The sequence below is a fragment of the Alosa pseudoharengus genome, unplaced genomic scaffold, assembly GCF_046254945.1.
Source record: "Alosa pseudoharengus isolate Yale_2024_CS ecotype anadromous, Long Island Sound unplaced genomic scaffold, YU_APseudo_1.1 YU_APseudo_1.1_scf_10, whole genome shotgun sequence".
Lineage (NCBI taxonomy): Eukaryota > Metazoa > Chordata > Actinopteri > Clupeiformes > Clupeidae > Alosa > Alosa pseudoharengus.
Window position 1 is genome coordinate 39,957,418 of NW_027468565.1, and position 17,265 is coordinate 39,974,682.

At 45.1% G+C, this 17,265-nt stretch overlaps 1 protein-coding gene across 1 annotated transcript in view; it reads left to right on the forward strand.

Moving 5' to 3' along the window:
- The first annotated feature begins 3,606 nt into the window (after positions 1-3,606).
- The window catches only part of celsr1b (cadherin EGF LAG seven-pass G-type receptor 1b), a 61,245-nt gene continuing 47,586 nt past the window's right edge, over positions 3,607-17,265 (forward strand). The window contains exon 1 of the mRNA XM_076271752.1: positions 3,607-7,277. Coding sequence (XP_076127867.1) covers positions 3,758-7,277 — 3,520 coding nt within the window. The 5' untranslated portion in view covers positions 3,607-3,757. The remainder of the gene's footprint in view (positions 7,278-17,265) is intronic.

Sequence of the window (17,265 nt, forward strand, 5' to 3'; positions counted from 1 at the left end):
TTTCATAGCGCAACACGACCTGTCCCTCACCATATCGCAACCTCTTGTCAACCTTATACAATCTGTTGCTGAAGACAAAAGCACCGTCTCCAGATTGTCGTTATCAAATGCGCAGACCTCCTGCATGAGCACACACAGTATTGCTGCTCATTGGAAAACTGAGTTGTCTGTAAAACTCAAAATTACCATGTTTTCATTAAATGCGGATGAGGCAACAAATGGAAATATGAACAATATCTAGAATGTTCTGATTCGTTACTTTGATGAGGAAATGGGAAGTCTTGCAAACTTGATTTTATAGATTTTACTTGGTGTTAAATTGCATATTAACAAGAAAAAAATCTCCCCTTTAAACACTTTTGGCCTGAAGTAATTAAATAAGAGTGTGTTAAAGCCTTTCTACAATATTGCTGCAGTAGAAAAGAACAGCAATGGCTAATCAGCAATGGTCAGGGATGGTACTAAAATATATTTTTGTTCATCAGGAAAACTCAATCTCAATCAAGAACACTCTCAATTCGCCTTATTCACATGGCGGCCATTGGCGGCTAAACGAACCTACAGGGTACACAAACCATAGGATTGTTATGTTATGCATTCACCTGTAGGTGGCATTAATTATATAGTAAGTGTACCCTGTAGCCTCGTTTTGGTTTAAACAATGGCCGCGAATAAGGCGAATACTCCCTTTACTTTGCTGTTTGCATCTTTTTGTACATTAAAAACCAATAGGTCGCGACCGCAAAAGGGGTGCTATCTCTATAGGTAGATAAGAACAACGTATGACTTAGCCTATGGCCTGAAAAGCGGCTTGTCATGTCACATATCAAATCCATTCTCCCCCCCACCCTGGACCCCTTCCAGTTTGCATACCGAGCCAAACGGTCTACAGAGGATGCAATCTGCTCTGCCCTCCACCCAGCCCTCACCCACCTGGAAAAAAGAGACTCATATGTGAGATTGCTCTTTATAGACTTCAGTTCTGCATTCAACACCATAATACCACAACAACTCATCTGCAAACTTGACAAACTGGGACTCAGTACCTACCTCTGCAACTGGCTACTGGACTTCCTCTGTCAGAGGCCTCAAGTAGTACGTGTTGGCAACAATACCTCAAGCAGCATCACACTGAGCACAGGGGCCCCCCAAGGCTGCGTGCTCAGTCCGCTGCTCTTCACCCTGCTGACGCATGACTGCACTGCAACCTACAGCAACAATCACATAGTGAAATTTGCTGACGACACAACTCTGGTGGGTCTCATCACCAAGGGCGACGAGACTCAATACAGGTTGGAGGTCGACCATCTGACCACGTGGTGCAGGGACAACAACCTCCTGCTGAACGTCAGCAAGACCAAAGAGATTGTTGTTGACTTCCGGAGAGGTCACACCCAACACCTGCCACTGACCATCGACGGTGCTGTGGTGGAGAGAGCGAGCAGCACCAAATTCCTGGGGGTGCACATCAGTGAAGACCTCTCCTGGACCACCAACACTGCATCACTGGCGAAGAGAGCTCAGCGCCGCCTGTACTTCCTGCGGAAACTCAGGCGAGCAAGTGCTCCACCAGCCATCATGACCACATTCTACCGAGGCACCATTGAGAGCATCCTCTCCAGCTGTATCGCTGTGTGGGGCGGAAGCTGCACTGAATACAACAGGAAAGCCCTGCAGCGCATAGTGAACACAGCTGGAAGGATTATTGGTGCTTCACTCCCCTCCCTGAAGGACATTTACACCACCCACCTCACCCGCAAGGCGACCAAAATTGTGAGTGATGCAAGTCACCCCGCTCACAATCTGTTTGATCGATCTACTGCCCTCTGGGAAGAGGTACAGAAGCCTGCGCTCCCGCACTACCAGACTCACCAACAGCTTCATACACCAAGCTGTTAGGATGCTGAACTCTCTCCCTCCTCTCCCCCCTCCACCCTCAGCTACATAACATCCTGGACATTGGACCCACAATGGCCGCCTGCACCACTCCACTTGCACACTTGTACACTTTGCAACTTGTTGTTGTTGTCCTGAAAACACAACACTTCTGCTGCTCTTACATAACTTGCACCACTATGCCACTTTATTTCTTACTTAGGTCAAACAGAACTACCTCAGCCTTTTATTGGCCTGACTTTGCACTAGTATTTTATTGACTGTCTATGCACAATTTCAACCAAATTTTGCTGCTCTTATTTTTTCATTATATGTGCCCTCTTATTTACTTATTTACTTACTTTTTTGTTTACTTGAATGTTATGTTTGTCTGTGGACTTAAAATTGGTAAAATATGTCTTGTCTCCACCGTGGGATAGTGAGAAACATAATTTCGATCTCTTTGTATGTCTGGAACATGTGAAGAAATTGACAATAAAGCTGACTTTGACTTTGACTTTGACTTTTGAAAAAAGTTCAGTCAAACGATTTTTTTTCACTTTAATCCCTGTGGGTACCCAGTAGGGTAGCCACTAATGGAAACATTACTAATTGAATTCCTAATGTACATTCTCACGGCATTGACATTTAAAACCCTATTTTCCAGGTTTGGGAGAATCATGAATTTGGGTAAATTTGTTGAAAAGGCTTTTGGAAAATTCATTACATTTATTCAATATCCATGGACAATGTTTTGCTGTGAAAGGGCAAATATTTCAGTAAATATGCCCGATCTAAATTCATATTGGGGTCCTTTTAAGTCATGTAAACGTTTTAAAACACAGTTAGACTGTTTATTTTTATTTTTACAGCTGTCATTTTGCCAGACAGCCTTTGGATTCCTTACAGAAAAGGACTCTGTCAGAATAAGTTCCCAGGTCATTCATGGGTTAGCATGTTATTTACTGTGGGCCTATAGCCATAGATATAAGCGGTATCTAGGTGTCTGTCTATGGGTATTAACTACTATCACCACTGAAATAGATCTGAACTAGTTTCGTGTCATATGGGCTGGAACAGTATGCCTCAGGATCAAATGTCACTTTTAGCAGGTTTAAAAGATGTCCACAAGAGGGGGACGTAGGCGTAAGATTGTGCAAACAGGTGCTTTTAAAAGCTCTCTCGCATTTTCTGTAGCCAGTAGTACGGTGCTGAACAACAATATTGTGCAAGCGAATACTAACTGCTTTATGAATCAATTCAGTTGTAGGTCAACTTGAATAGGCTACTTTGGCTAAATCCCGATTTGTTTCATTGTGTCACCTTTGGCCTAATCTCTACAACATTGTTTGTGTTAACCCTTTCAATACATAAATTACATAAGTTACAGTTTAGTCGATAAGCTAACTCAAATTATTATTATTTGGATAATATCTCATACAGGCTAGTCTACCGACCATTTACCAAAATTATAGGCTATTATTGTGTAGCCTAATGAAGTGCATTATAAATTAGATAAAATTGTTCGTGGAACTATCCAAGACCACTGGCACCAACCCTAATCAAATCTTAAAAATTAAATCTCTCCATATCTAGTCACTTATATATCTTCGTCGACCGGCTCCAAAAGGTGAGCAGTTTCACGCACAGTTCACAAGAGACCACAAGCAGGTTCATGCAAATTGCGCCTGGGGGAGTGGAGATACGGAGCCATTTTGGACTGATTTAAAACTTAACGGGGGAAGAATGTGACGACGCTCACAGATTTGTCCCGTCGGCTTCTCATTCAGCCTCCAGCATGGAGCAGGACTGCACAGAGCGATGCGGAATACGAAGATAAACGCAACGGTTACATGTATGAAGACTTCATGAAGCTAAAACCATGGGATTACAAACGAAGTGGTTATGGTTGAGTTTTTTTCTCCAAGTAACTTTATGTGGATGTTTTGATTTACACATCTCAGAGACTTTACAAGCGGGGACCTTGGTGGCTAATTTATCTCTTGGACCTGGATGGAGTTACAAACTTGTCAGAACATTGACTCCGAGATATGTTTCGCACTTTTTGAAATTAGGGCGAAATGATGGAATATTAACTCTTTCGAAAAAAGTTGCTTGTGCGCGCTTGCAGAAGAACCCAGCGCCTTTGTATTTTCAGATCACTTCTTTATCATCTGAAAACTTCGTGTTAACCCACTTCAATGCGTATGTGCATGGACAGGATTGTTTTATCAAGTATAAAAGAAAGAACCTGACGCCTGACGCGTTTATGTCTTTCGGATTGGAAGGATGGACTTCCCCATGCTTTACAATAAGTGATTTGCTTTTGGATATAAGCAAACATGTTCCTGTGGCTAATCGAGGCTTTCACTCACCTCATTCTGTATGTTTGGAAAAAAACGTAAAACCCATCAATAAAGTAAGCAGTGGACAAGATAGCGGGGATATCTGTGTCCATAATAAGGAGCGTAGAGAATTGGACCTTTTCTGTAACGTGCGTAACTCCATGAACACTGAGTTTTTCGTGCGTTTAAAATTAAGACTTCGATCTAAACCGAAGCATGGATTGTTTATGGACGCTGCTCAGGAAGATCTATGGACCAAACGTAAGAAGAGAAATGTGAACACTGCTCCACAGTTTCAACTGCCGAACTACCAGGTGTCTGTCCCGGAGAACGAACCATCGGGAACGCGTGTGATAACTTTGAAAGCACTAGATACAGATGATGGAGATGCGGGGAAAGTTGACTATGATATGGAGGCCCTTTTTTACAGTAGGTCTAATGACTACTTTCAAATTAACACAGAGACCGGTAGTGTGACAACTTTGCAACCCCTGGACCGAGAGGTAAAAGATACACATGTTTTCAAAGTCACTGCAACTGATTCTGGTGTTCCCAAAAGATCCGCCACTGCCTATCTGACTATCACAGTTAGCGATACGAACGATCATAGTCCTGTGTTTGAACAGTCCGAGTACAGGGTCAGCATCCGTGAAAATGTTGAGGTGGGGTTTGAGGTCATGACAATTAGGGCAACAGATGGTGACGCGCCGTCAAACGCGAATATGGTTTATAAGATTGTGAACGAGGAAAGCTTGGGGGGAGGATTTGAAATCGACCCCAGGAATGGACTGGTTAAAACAACAATTCGTCCAGATCGAGAAATCATGTCCCAGTATAAGCTAATAGTCGTGGCAAATGATCAGGGAAGAGACCCGGGACCGCGCAGTGCCACAGCCACAGTGCACATCACGGTGGAGGACGAGAATGACAACTATCCCCAGTTCACTGAGAAACGCTATGTTGTACACGTGCAAGAAAACATACCGGTGAACTCCCAAGTGGCTCTTGTGAAAGCCACCGATAATGATAAAGGAAATAATGCTAAAGTGCACTACAGCATCATCAGTGGCAACGTGAGGGGACAGTTTTACATCCACTCTCCAACAGGGGCCATAGATGTGACTAGTGCTCTGGATTACGAGACCATGAGAGAGTATACCTTACGCGTAAAGGCACAAGACGGGGGGCGGCCACCGCTTATTAACAGCACCGGTCTGGTTGTGGTTCAAGTGGTGGATGTCAATGATAATGCTCCCATGTTTGTGAGTACACCATTCCAAGCTTCTGTGTTGGAGAATGTGGCCATTGGCTACTCTGTGATTCACATTCAGGCCATTGATGGAGACTCAGGGAGTAATGCCCAGCTGGAGTACAGACTGACCGACATGCAGCCTGGCTTCCCGTTCACCATCAACAACAGCACAGGCTGGATCACCGTGTGCGTGGAACTGGACCGCGAGACCACCGAGTTCTACACATTTGGCGTGGAAGCGAGAGATCACGGGGTGCCCGTCATGTCCTCCTCTGCCAGCGTGAGCGTGACCGTGCTGGACGTGAACGACAACGTCCCCACGTTCACGCAGAAAGTGTACTCTCTGAAGATCAACGAGGACGCAGTGGTGGGGACCAGCGTGGTGACCGTGATGGCCATTGACCGGGACGTGAACAGTGTGGTGACCTATCAGATCTCCAGTGGGAACACGAGGAACAGGTTCGCCATCATCAGCCAGAGCGGCGGCGGCCTCATCTCACTGGCCCTGCCCCTGGACTACAAGCAGGAGCGGCAGTACGTCTTGACCGTGACTGCGTCTGACGGCACGCGCCAAGACACATCGCAAGTGTTCATCAACGTCACGGACGCAAACACTCACCGGCCCGTGTTTCAGAGCGCAAACTACCAAGTCCTGGTCAGCGAGGACCGGCCTGTGGGCTCCACGGTGGTCGTGATCAGTGCCACGGATGAGGACACGGGGGAGAACGCTCGCATCACCTACGTCATGGAGGACAACGTGCCGCAGTTTAAGATCCACCCCGACACAGGGGCCATCACCACCCTGACAGAGATCGACTATGAAGACCAGGCGTCGTACACACTGGCCATCATTGCTCGGGACAACGGCATTCCCCAGAAGTCGGACACAACCTATGTGGAGATCATTGTGCTGGACGCCAATGACAATGCGCCACAGTTTGTGCGGGACCTGTACCAGGGCACGGTGTTAGAGGATGCTCCCGTTTACACTAGTGTTCTCCAGGTGTCTGCCTCAGACAGGGACTCGGGGTCCAACGGGAGGGTCAGCTACACCTTCCAGGGTGGAGAGGATGGAGATGGAGATTTCTTCATTGAGCCTTACTCGGGTATCATCCGAACGGCACGCAAGCTGGACAGAGAGAACGTGCCTGTGTACAGCCTGAAAGCCTTCGCTGTGGATAAAGGAGTTCCACCCCTGAAGGCAGCTGTGGACGTGCAGATATCGGTGCAGGACATTAATGACAACGCACCCGTGTTTGAGAAAGACGAGTTGTTCATATTCGTGAAGGAGAACAGTCCTGTGGGGTCCACAGTGGCGAGGATCACAGCCACAGATCCTGACGAGGGGACCAACGCCCAGATCCTGTACCAGATCGTGGAGGGGAACGTCCCAGAGGTGTTTCAGCTGGACATATTCAGCGGAGATCTGATTGCGCTGACCGATCTGGATTATGAATCCAAGATGGAGTACGTGATCGTGGTGCAGGCCACCTCTGCACCTCTCGTAAGCCGGGCCATCGTGCACATCCGTCTGCTGGACATCAACGACAACACCCCCGTGCTGCAGAACTTCGAGATCATTTTCAACAACTACGTCACCAACAAGTCCAACAGTTTCCCCTCGGGAGTTATCGGAAGGGTCCCCGCGCACGACCCCGACGTGTCTGACAAGCTGCTCTACACATTTGTGGATGGGAATGAGCTGAGTCTGCTGCTTCTAGACCAGGCCACCGGGGAGCTCAAGCTGAGCAGAGATCTGGACAACAACCGGCCTCTGGAGGCTACAATGCAGGTGTCTGTGACGGGTGAGAACTCTCTTATCACAGTGATTTACATGCTGTTCTAACGGCCCACTCAGAGTTTGAATGGATGCTTATTTGATGCTGTCTTGTCTTGGTATGTAATGTGTGTCATGCCCTCAGCATTTAGGTCAGATGCCACATCTGGATGTCAGCCAGTTAACTCTTAAGTTCTTTTTAACTCCTGATCCTGGGGAAGAAATAAGTTGTAAAGTGGTCAGTACGGTTTGGGAATATCTGGACTGACGAGCTGTTGTCTGCCTTGTCTTGTGTTTCGGTTGTTAGAGCTTTGACCAGTCTTTGATGCAGGTGATTGGTCATGTCCCGCCCGTCCCCTGGCTACCAGGGGTCATCACCAGACTACTTTACAGCACTTCTACAGCTTCTCTCAGAAAGCCCAGAGCAGTTACTCTCACTTGTAGAGCACAAGCGTGACCACACTAACAAAGCCCGAGTGGTTTAATAGGTCAGCGAATTTAATTGGCTATTGAGACAGATTTATGGTGTGGTTGACTTTAGTTACTGTGGAAAAGAGACAAAAGTCATTGACTGTAATGGCTACGTCTGTTTAATTGCACTGCAATGCCAAGAGTGCTTTCATGTGATGTACATTAGAAATGTTAAAACATGAGTGTTTTGCTTTAGGTGAAAATTAATAATGTAAGAAGTTGTTGTGGTTTTACAAAATCATAGTAGTCACCCTACTCCCTGAAGCAGGGGAATACAGCGTAAAGCAAATCTTTTACCTCCTCACAGATGGATATGAAAGCCTGTGATCTGCAGCATTTTACAAGACATCGCCTGCAGCTTTAACTTTAGATCTGTGTGCGTAGTGATTGATAATCTGTCGGACCGAATTCTCTTCCCAAATTGCCATTTCCAGTATATTTCAGACCCTATCGTGCACAAAAGCTCAGAACGTGTCTTAGCATGCCAAGTCTTTCCCAGCTAATTGTTCAAGCACAGTTTGGGGCAGATCTGCCCTTGACAGCATGTAACTCTAGCCTGTGACTCAGGATTGATTGATTGCTAGCTCTACGATTAGATGAAAATGACTGAAGATTTGTGTGCATCCTCCACGTATTTAATGAAATGACTGATAGGACTTTATCCGGGTGTTTCTGACACACTAGTGATTCAGTAGGTACATAGTGACACAGTGTAAACTCTCCAGGACAGCTGTGGGAATAGGTGGGAGTAGGTGATTTCACTCCATCTGTGGTGCTACCTGCGTGAAGGTTGCAGTAGATGAACAGGCCGGCTGTTACAATCCCGCACTTTATTCCCCCAGAGTTGTCCATGCCGCTACCCCCCATAATCTAATTTGAGGGAATAACCAATGGCATGTGCTGCTGCTTAGCAGACAAATAGCCTCCACGGCCTCAAGTGCTCGGAGAAGAAGCTCCATTAAGAGGATATTCTGGGCACATCCTTGTGTATTGTGTTATCTTCAGCTAAGTATTTGTATTTGCTCATACATTGCAAATTGTATGGTATGTATGGCAGTGTAAAATGGCATGATGTTGGTCATCATAAGGATCCCTTGTGTGTCCGCTTGTTTATGTCTGTAAGATGCACTCTGTCAATGGACTTGACTTGACCACCCCCAAATGCTTATAACAACCAACTACATTTACACTAAGATACATAGTTTTATTGTATACGCTATACTGTACATTTACACTAAGATACATAGTTTTATTGTATACGCTATACTGTACATTTACACTAAGATACATAGTTTTATTGTATACGCTACATATACTGTACGTGTGTATGTCTGTGCAGAGCATCATTAGCAGATAAGAGATGAACAGAGATAAGTGATGAACAGTCTGAAATGTGAGATCTATAAGTTGGGTCACCTGAGCTCGGGCCCCTGAGAGTTACCTGAGGCATGCACGTCTCCACCTCTGTTATTCAGGTAGCTGTCATTGGCCCTCAGGTTCTGTTAGGAGATGGTGACATGCTCTGAGCATCAAAGGAGTGTCTGACATGCAGTACATATGAATAGACTGAGATGAGGTGACTGGAATAAGAATGCAAGTTCTGGATTGTGCAAAAGTGTAAGGATTGCATTAGGGAATCCCAAATAGTTCCCATTCTGGCAGACGCATAACGGGTTAATATTTTTAAAATCATCTTACTTCTTATCCATTATAGCTACATGGCGATATCATATTTAAACCATCAAGCAAAGTCATTCAGGAAAGATAAACAGAATATTTGATAATATTCTGGAAAATGTAATGAAAACCTGACCTTCACGGTAACAGGCTGCCCCTCTAAGAGGCGCTGCAGCTAACAGTGATGGATGGATGCTGGCTGTTATCACATGGGTATCACAGGTTACGGAAATATTTACATGTAGCTGGGCCAACTGTAACATAAAAGCATGAATCATCCTATGTGTCTACAATATCAGCATGTGTGCTTGTTTTTGTGGAGGTTTCGCACAATAATACTTTTTAACCTGTTGTTGTGTGTCAGGCCACGGTGAGGCTCACTGTGCCAATTATGAATGAATCTGTGCCTTGGCCTCCAGCACTGATACATTCCATACTAAAGCTTTTTGGAACAGCTGCCGTGTGCCCATCTTAATGAAAAGGGATGGTGTGCCAAATACCACCCCCCCAAACCCCCCACCCACCCCAAACCCTGCACACACTCCTTGCTCTTCCTGTTAGCTCATACACACACACACTCTCAGCCCCCTCTCTCTTTCTCTCTCTTTCTCTCTCTCTCAGCCCCCCCTCTCTTTCTCTCTCTCTCTCTGCCCCCCCTCTCTCCCTCCCTCTCTTTCTCTCTCTCTCTCAGCCCCCCTCTCTTTCTCTCTCTCTCAGCCCCCCCTCTCTCTCTCAGCCCCCTCTCTCTCTCTCTCTTTCTCTCAGCCCCCCCCCTCTCTCTCTCCCTCCCTCTCTTTCTCTCTCTGCCCCCTCTCTCTATCCCCTGTGCATACACACCCTAGAGGTCCTCTGTCCTCTCCACCGTCCGGTACTTCTGTCGTGAGTCGAGACCTGTGCTCACCGTCGTGAGTCGAGACCTGTGCTCACCGTCATGAGTCGAGACCTGTGCTCACCATCGTGAGTCGAGACTTGTGCTTCTGGCTGGGCAGCTTGTCCACTGAGGGTTTGAAGCATACAAATGAGTCCAAGTGTTTGAAGCGTACAAATAAGTCCAAGTGTTTGAAGCGTACAAAGTGAAATGCTTTGCTGTAAAATACTGTGAGTTGTCCTCAGATAACCACTCAATTGCATCACTGAGTATTTGGTTAAAGATTAAATATTAATTGTAGGTTGGTGTAGTGTCTGTTGGTGTGTAGACACTGTTATCTCCTATAGGGTCTGCTTAGTGTTTACTTTAATCCTGAAGTCAGTGAAGTAGATCTAGACTTGACCCCAGACTAGCGTAGGCATGAGTCTCCATTCCTTCCTCAGAGATGCATGCCCCCAGACTAGCGTAGGCATGAGTCTCCATTCCTTCCCCAGAGATGCATGCCAGGTACAACTCCAAGTCACGGGATTCCCCTTTTGGCTGGGTGCATTTTTCTCCTCCATAGTTTTCTTTGTCACTCACCGCATATGAATCGCTCATTATTGTTGATGTGGTGTGACTTGGGTTTTTACAGTCAGTTTCGGTGCTCTTGCATTCCCTAGCCTAGAAATCTAGACGCACACTAGCGGCAACAAATTACATTTGCTGCCAGGGCTAGTCTAGCAACTCTCCGTTGGCTTGTGAGCTCGAAAAATTAAACTTCTATCAGGCCAATCAAATCGTGTATAGAGTCGTTAGGCGGGCTTAACATAATGATTGATGGCAGAGTTGCAACGGTTTGGCTTGAATTCCCTGCTACTTGAAAACAAATAAGATAATGTTGCTGTTGGCGAACAGTGTGACTCGTTAAGCTTTTATTAAGTTGGCAAAAGTTTGAACTAGCCTAGTTTGAACTGTCCTATTGCGTGCAGAGGGAATTTGAAAGACAACCGATTATCCCGCCCCTCGGACTGAGCACTGCGAACGGTGAGTGCCCAGACCCTACATTTTAATGTGGGTCTGGCTCGTCAGGCTATGCATTCCCGCCATTCTACAGACAACCTGCACTTTCAGTGCTTAGACTTCTGATTTAGATCGGTTGTAAACTTTTTCACTGACCACATTTTATGTGTGCTGGTTGATATTAGTTACGCAAATCATATACTGTACATACAGTAAGTGTTTCTTCAACTCAGCTTGTGGATCAGGCTGCTAACAACAGTCTTGTGGTGGGCTTCAGTCCTGCGGAACACACATTCTGATGAAATACATGTCTTATCTGGACAGGAAGTTGCTTTGAATTTGCAGTGTGTGCTTTAGTTTGGTGAAAATGGCCAGATATGGTCAATACCCCCAATAATGAGCACAGCAAAAGTTTCCTCCCTGAAAACCGATAGCAACACAAAATACATAGCAACGACAAAAAAGCGTTTGATTGGACACTGAAGTGATGACTGACTGGGGCACTGGGCCCACACCAGCCTGCTGGACCACACTGGGCCCCATTTCAATCACGAGTCAGAGGGGCCACGCTCATTTCCTCTCCTGGAGTTTGGGGGGACAGAGAAAGTGTCCATCAGAACTGGTCGGAGTCTGACTCAAGGACACAAGCATGTGGAAAGCAGGGGGTAAGAATGAGAGAGTTTTGGATCTCATCTCCAGTCGTCATGGCGACCGTAAGCTCGCTTAGGCCCCTCCGACTTTCTGAGGAGGAGTAGGAGGAGTGCAGCGCGGGCCCTTTGTGCTGTCGGGGGTGCTGTGGGAGAGGGGTGCAGCAGAGAGAGGGAGAGAAAGGGGGGGGGTGCAGCAGAGAGAGCGAGAGAAAGGGGGGGGGGGTGCAGCAGAGAGAGGGAGAGAAAGGGGGGGGTGCAGCAGAGAGGGGGGGGGGCTCTTTTAATAGGAGAAGCTGCAGAGTCATTGTCCTCATGCAGATTTTTGTCAAAAAACCCACAAAAGCTGTTTGTGTGTCAGAGAGCACGTAGTAAGGAGGCACAACTTCTTTCATTTCTCATTGGAGGCGGCAGCTCCCGGCTCAGACATGGATCTGCAACCTGGCTCTTCTTTTGCACTGGACCATGAGAAGAGTTCAGGGAGGTTTTCATTCCACATGCTCCTTTTTGGCATCCACCCATTCACCTCCCCATATCATCCCAAGTAATAGTGTTAAAAAAACACTAACAACGACAAGAACTCTACAAATCACTGATAAACTTTTCGACATTCTCCTGGTTCAGATTTGGTTCTTAATCTCTTTCTCTCTTTCCCATTGTTGTTGATCACCAGGTTGGGTTGCGGCCTTTGTTCTTTCTGAGTTAGCCATTAGTCCCAAGCTAAGCTGCCCTCCCTCTGAATGGCTGCTTTTAATTTTCCCATGGAGAAGGCTGGTTGCCATGGGAAACCAAAAATAGTCTGGATAAAGAAAGCGTGATCGTTACATTGAGCTTTTTTTTTTTTACTTAAGATCACTCACAAATGCTAAAAGAGGCATCTGCCTCAGTCATCTCTGAAATTTTGATGAGCTCAGACCCGAACCCTGCAAGGTCCATTCTAGGTCATTGAAATGTTGTGGGTCTTAATTGAGAATTCCTTGTCCTTTGTAGTGCAGGGACAAACAGAGGATATTCAGCTGAAGGAAGAGGCGTCCCTGTGCTGTGGATGAAAACACATGCTTGTCATTCCTGTGAACCTCTAGAGAAGAATGAAGAACTATGTACTTCAATTAAATAGTTGGTAACCATGTGGGTCAGAACATAGGACTGTACTCCAGCATGGAAGCCTTTATTCAAAGATGTAACATTGTACACAGTTGAGCCCTAACCCCAGACTAACTACCGAGAGCCTCTAATTGTGGAGTTGTGGCAAAGGATTGCTTTGTTCTGTTTACAGTATTGCTCAACCTTACACCAGCATTGTCATACTTTGAATGTTCATGTATTAATGGGCCAACTTGAACTCCTGGAGATATTTCAGGAACCCCTGTAAAGATTTTGGCAGACCCTGCTAGGGTTGCAAAGGGGCGGAAAATTTCCAGAAACTTACCATGGGAAGTTAAGCTGGGGAATTTTGAAAATATTCCAAATTGGAAACTTTCATGGAATTAAAGGAAATTATGGGAATTTACGGGAATTAACTGGGAATTTTGGGTAATTCATACAAACTGTTTCATATACAAACATTTTGTTTCGTAATAAGCAATATGATTTGTATGTTCGTATTTTCGCTTAGCTTAGCATACAAAGCTAGCTAGCATGCTAGCGGGAATCCCATTCTCTGCCTATGGTTTACTAGCGTGCTAAACTAGCAACACTGAACTGCCCAAGATACACCACACCACACCACTCAACAACAAAATCCGATTGGTTGGAAAAAATTTTCACCATAGGTTTCCTTTATGTCTAGCAGCCTATGCCGATTGCTGTGTGCATGTGATTGACATATGTGCAGGGTAGAAATTTGACTGAAATTGCATTAAATCAGGTTGTTTTAACTAATATTAAACTGCAAGATGGGGTTTTGTCCATTACATTTAAGTTCCCTGTTATAGACTAACTTGCCATATTAAAAATTCCCAGTTTATTCCCATTAATTCCCGTTTATTCCTGTTAATTCCCATGGAAAGTTTCCAACTTTGAAAATTCCCGGAATTTTGCAACCCTAGACCCTGCTAGGCCTACATCAGGGCCACCTGATACCGTTTATATTTTGCTGTAGGCCTGGAGTGGTGCACTGATGTAGATGGAGGTGTAGGTTCCACATTGGAAGTGGACTCTGTGTGTGTTGTTGCTGTTAGTGTAGATGTAGGTAGGTCAACACTTTCCCTTTACCAGACTCCTGCCCTTCACCTCACCTGCGGTTGCCTCGAGTTTGGACAGAGATTTGATGTGCCATGTCTCCCTAGACTTTCCCTTTCATCCCCTCAGGAGTTGAGTTTTCAGCGAGCCTCGTAAACTCCATCCCCACGGTAGCCAAAAAAGCCGCCCCCACGCTGTTCACTTCCACACACACCCGCTCATTTTCACACACATCAAAGCTGCCATCTACTAGCAGACAGGACGTGTTTGAAGACATACAGGCATCTCACTCCGCACTGACCCCCCCTCCCCCTTAGGTTTTTATCTCCGTCTCTCTCTCCCGCCTCCTAACCTCACTCTGGTTGATTGCATTCATCACCTCATCAGTGACAAACAAGCAGAAAGAGCATTCCTAACCGCCCTGTTGGTGTTGGACATTGTCAGTTTAATGGTGTAATGTTGGCACTTTTATGGTTCTTTCATTAACCTCCGTGGGTGCACCTTACCGCATTCCACAGTCCTGGGCCTGTTGCCTTAATGGGACTTAGGAAGGAATGTGGCTCGTGTTGAAAACACATGTCAAGGAAAGGCAAGGAAAATGGAGACAAAGCAGATTTGTAGCCAACAGGTATTCCTGATTCTCAGAAGCACATGATTGGGGGTTTTCCTTTTGTTACTTGACTGGTGGTTATGTGTATTGTTCTCTGGTTAGTGCAGATGTGTTAAATGGAGGGGCCTAATAGTGGCTTTGTGTGTATCAACTATCTAGTGCAGTACATTACGTTAGAAAGATTTCTTATTGTCCTTTAGCAGGAAATCTCTGGCAAAAAGTGGGATTAGCATCACTACTGGTTGGGATTTTGCCTCAAAATGAACTGACAGCAGCACTGATTGGATATCTTGCATCAACATAGTATACAGTTTAAAAAAAAAAAATTCAAACACACTTGCTGATAATGTCTGACAAATACTGATGAGAGCGCATGAAGAAGCCACAATCAAATTAAGATAATCCACAATGCTTTTATTGTTCCATGATGGTTGATTTGCCTGTTATTACAATTTGGCAATGAGCAGGAAGATGACTATTATAGCATTTGAGATGATGGCGAATCAGAGTGAAAGTACATCCTGTAAATGACGTGTAGCTCCCTAATAAGATCAAAAGGAAAACAGAGCCTCTTTTGATCAGAACTGCCATTCAGGAGGGCACATTGAAGTCAGCATTACAAAAAACTTTTGGCAAAACAATGTGCCCTGGCTTGAGATAAAAGTGTTTATCATTAAAAGAGAGTGTTTGACGTGGTTCAAATTATATTGTCAAGGCGTTCAATCTGATGTGCTGTAAAGAACTAGTGAAAGAACCCAGAGTACTGTTTACCAAAGTACGGAAGATTTTATTCAGCCCTTCATCACGGTGCTCGCGGAGTCATTATATCTTTGGATAATCGGACACATTGAATGGATATTTTCTCTGTTGTGTTTTTATACATTGGTGCTTTATTTGAGTATTGAAAAGAATCTTCTGTCGGTCCTATGTTTGAAGAAGTTCTTCCACATGTTGCTGGGTGTCATGCTGGCAGAGTTGCCCTCTCTGGCCCCTCGCTGTGTGAGGGGGGGGGGGGGGGGGGGGGCGCTGGCTGGACTCCACGCGTTATTTAGGCCACCGAGCAGCCATGATGTTACTGTGGCTGCTGTCATTCAGACCCAGAGTGCTGGAGCCTAACCCTCACCCTAGAGGCCTGTCTGATATGCCTTGGAGTTTCCAGGATGCATTTAATGTCTGTCTTCCTGTTTTACAGTAATATACTACATGAATCTGTTATTAAAGGGAAAATGTGTATTACAATATTTTTTTCAACTTTGCTCACACCAAAAATGACATTAAGATATTTTAAGCATGAAGCTCAACCTTTAGATTTGGACCAGTATCTACAGTGTAACTGTATAGCAGCATAGCTTCTACTTAAGGCCACAGTTGTTGACTGTTGTGCTATAAGTGATTTCCAAAGAGGATGTCAGAACCAACTCACACATTTGTGACTGCTGATGGATAACTACTGGAAATAAAGAGTTTAACTTCATTAAACAGTAGAGGGGGTTGGCTATTGCATAGACTGTATATTGTATCTAAAAGAAGCCAATGAATGGGGACTTCTATTCGTGATGCTTCAACGTCGGAATGGAAATTAAACAGCTGTTGCCCTTTAGTGACAGTATATCACCCCCTCACAGAAGATGACCTGACGAACTGAGGAAAAGTTTGAAATGTTACTTTTAAATATGTTTTCATGAAGAGAGACGCTACAGCTTGCCATACTAAATATTAGCCATGAATGAGCATCCTTTAGAATCCAAATGCTGCTGAAGTATTCACAGTGCAAGTGCACTACCAGACACACTCCAGCTTAGTTATCCGTGTGGGTGTGTGTTTCTGGGTGTCTGCGGATAACAGTAGACCTATTCTTCCCATCAACCCTGAAAGAGGACATGGGCACACACACACAGGGATGCTCTTGCTTTTGTAAATATGGAACAGGGTGTTCAGAGGAAGAGGCGTAATGGAGTTTATTGTCTCTTAATTGCTTCTTTGGGATATTGTTTGGAATGTGGCAACAATCTCTTTAAAGTCTTAATTGGTGTCTAGTTTTTAATTCCCATCTGTCTTCTGGATTCTCCATGTTCCTCTCTCAAGGCTAACAGCTGCACAAAACCGGTCAGGAATAAGAAGTTGTAAAATAAGGCTTCTCTATCACACTCTGAATCTGTCTTCTGCTAAAAGGTCCATGTGTCTTTTTGCTGACAGGCTTATAGATGCTCGTAGATCCAGGATTATAGGACGATATGTGTCCTCCTAAGATCAATAACCTATGCTATACATGATATACCATACCTAGACCATGATTCTGATAGCCATGTGTGAGTCCAGTTAAGTAGCCATACTCTCTTGGTTTGTGTGAACTGATAAAGCACACAGGGTTTGAGTCCAGTTAAGTAGCCATACTCTCTTGGTTTGTGTGAACTGATAAAGCACACAGGGGTTGTGTTAAGTAGCCATACTCTCTTGGTTTGTGTGAATGTATAAAGCACACAGGGTTTGTGTTAAGCAGCCATACTCTCTTGGTTTGTGTGAGTTTATAAAGCACACAGGGTTTGTGTTAAGCAGCCAT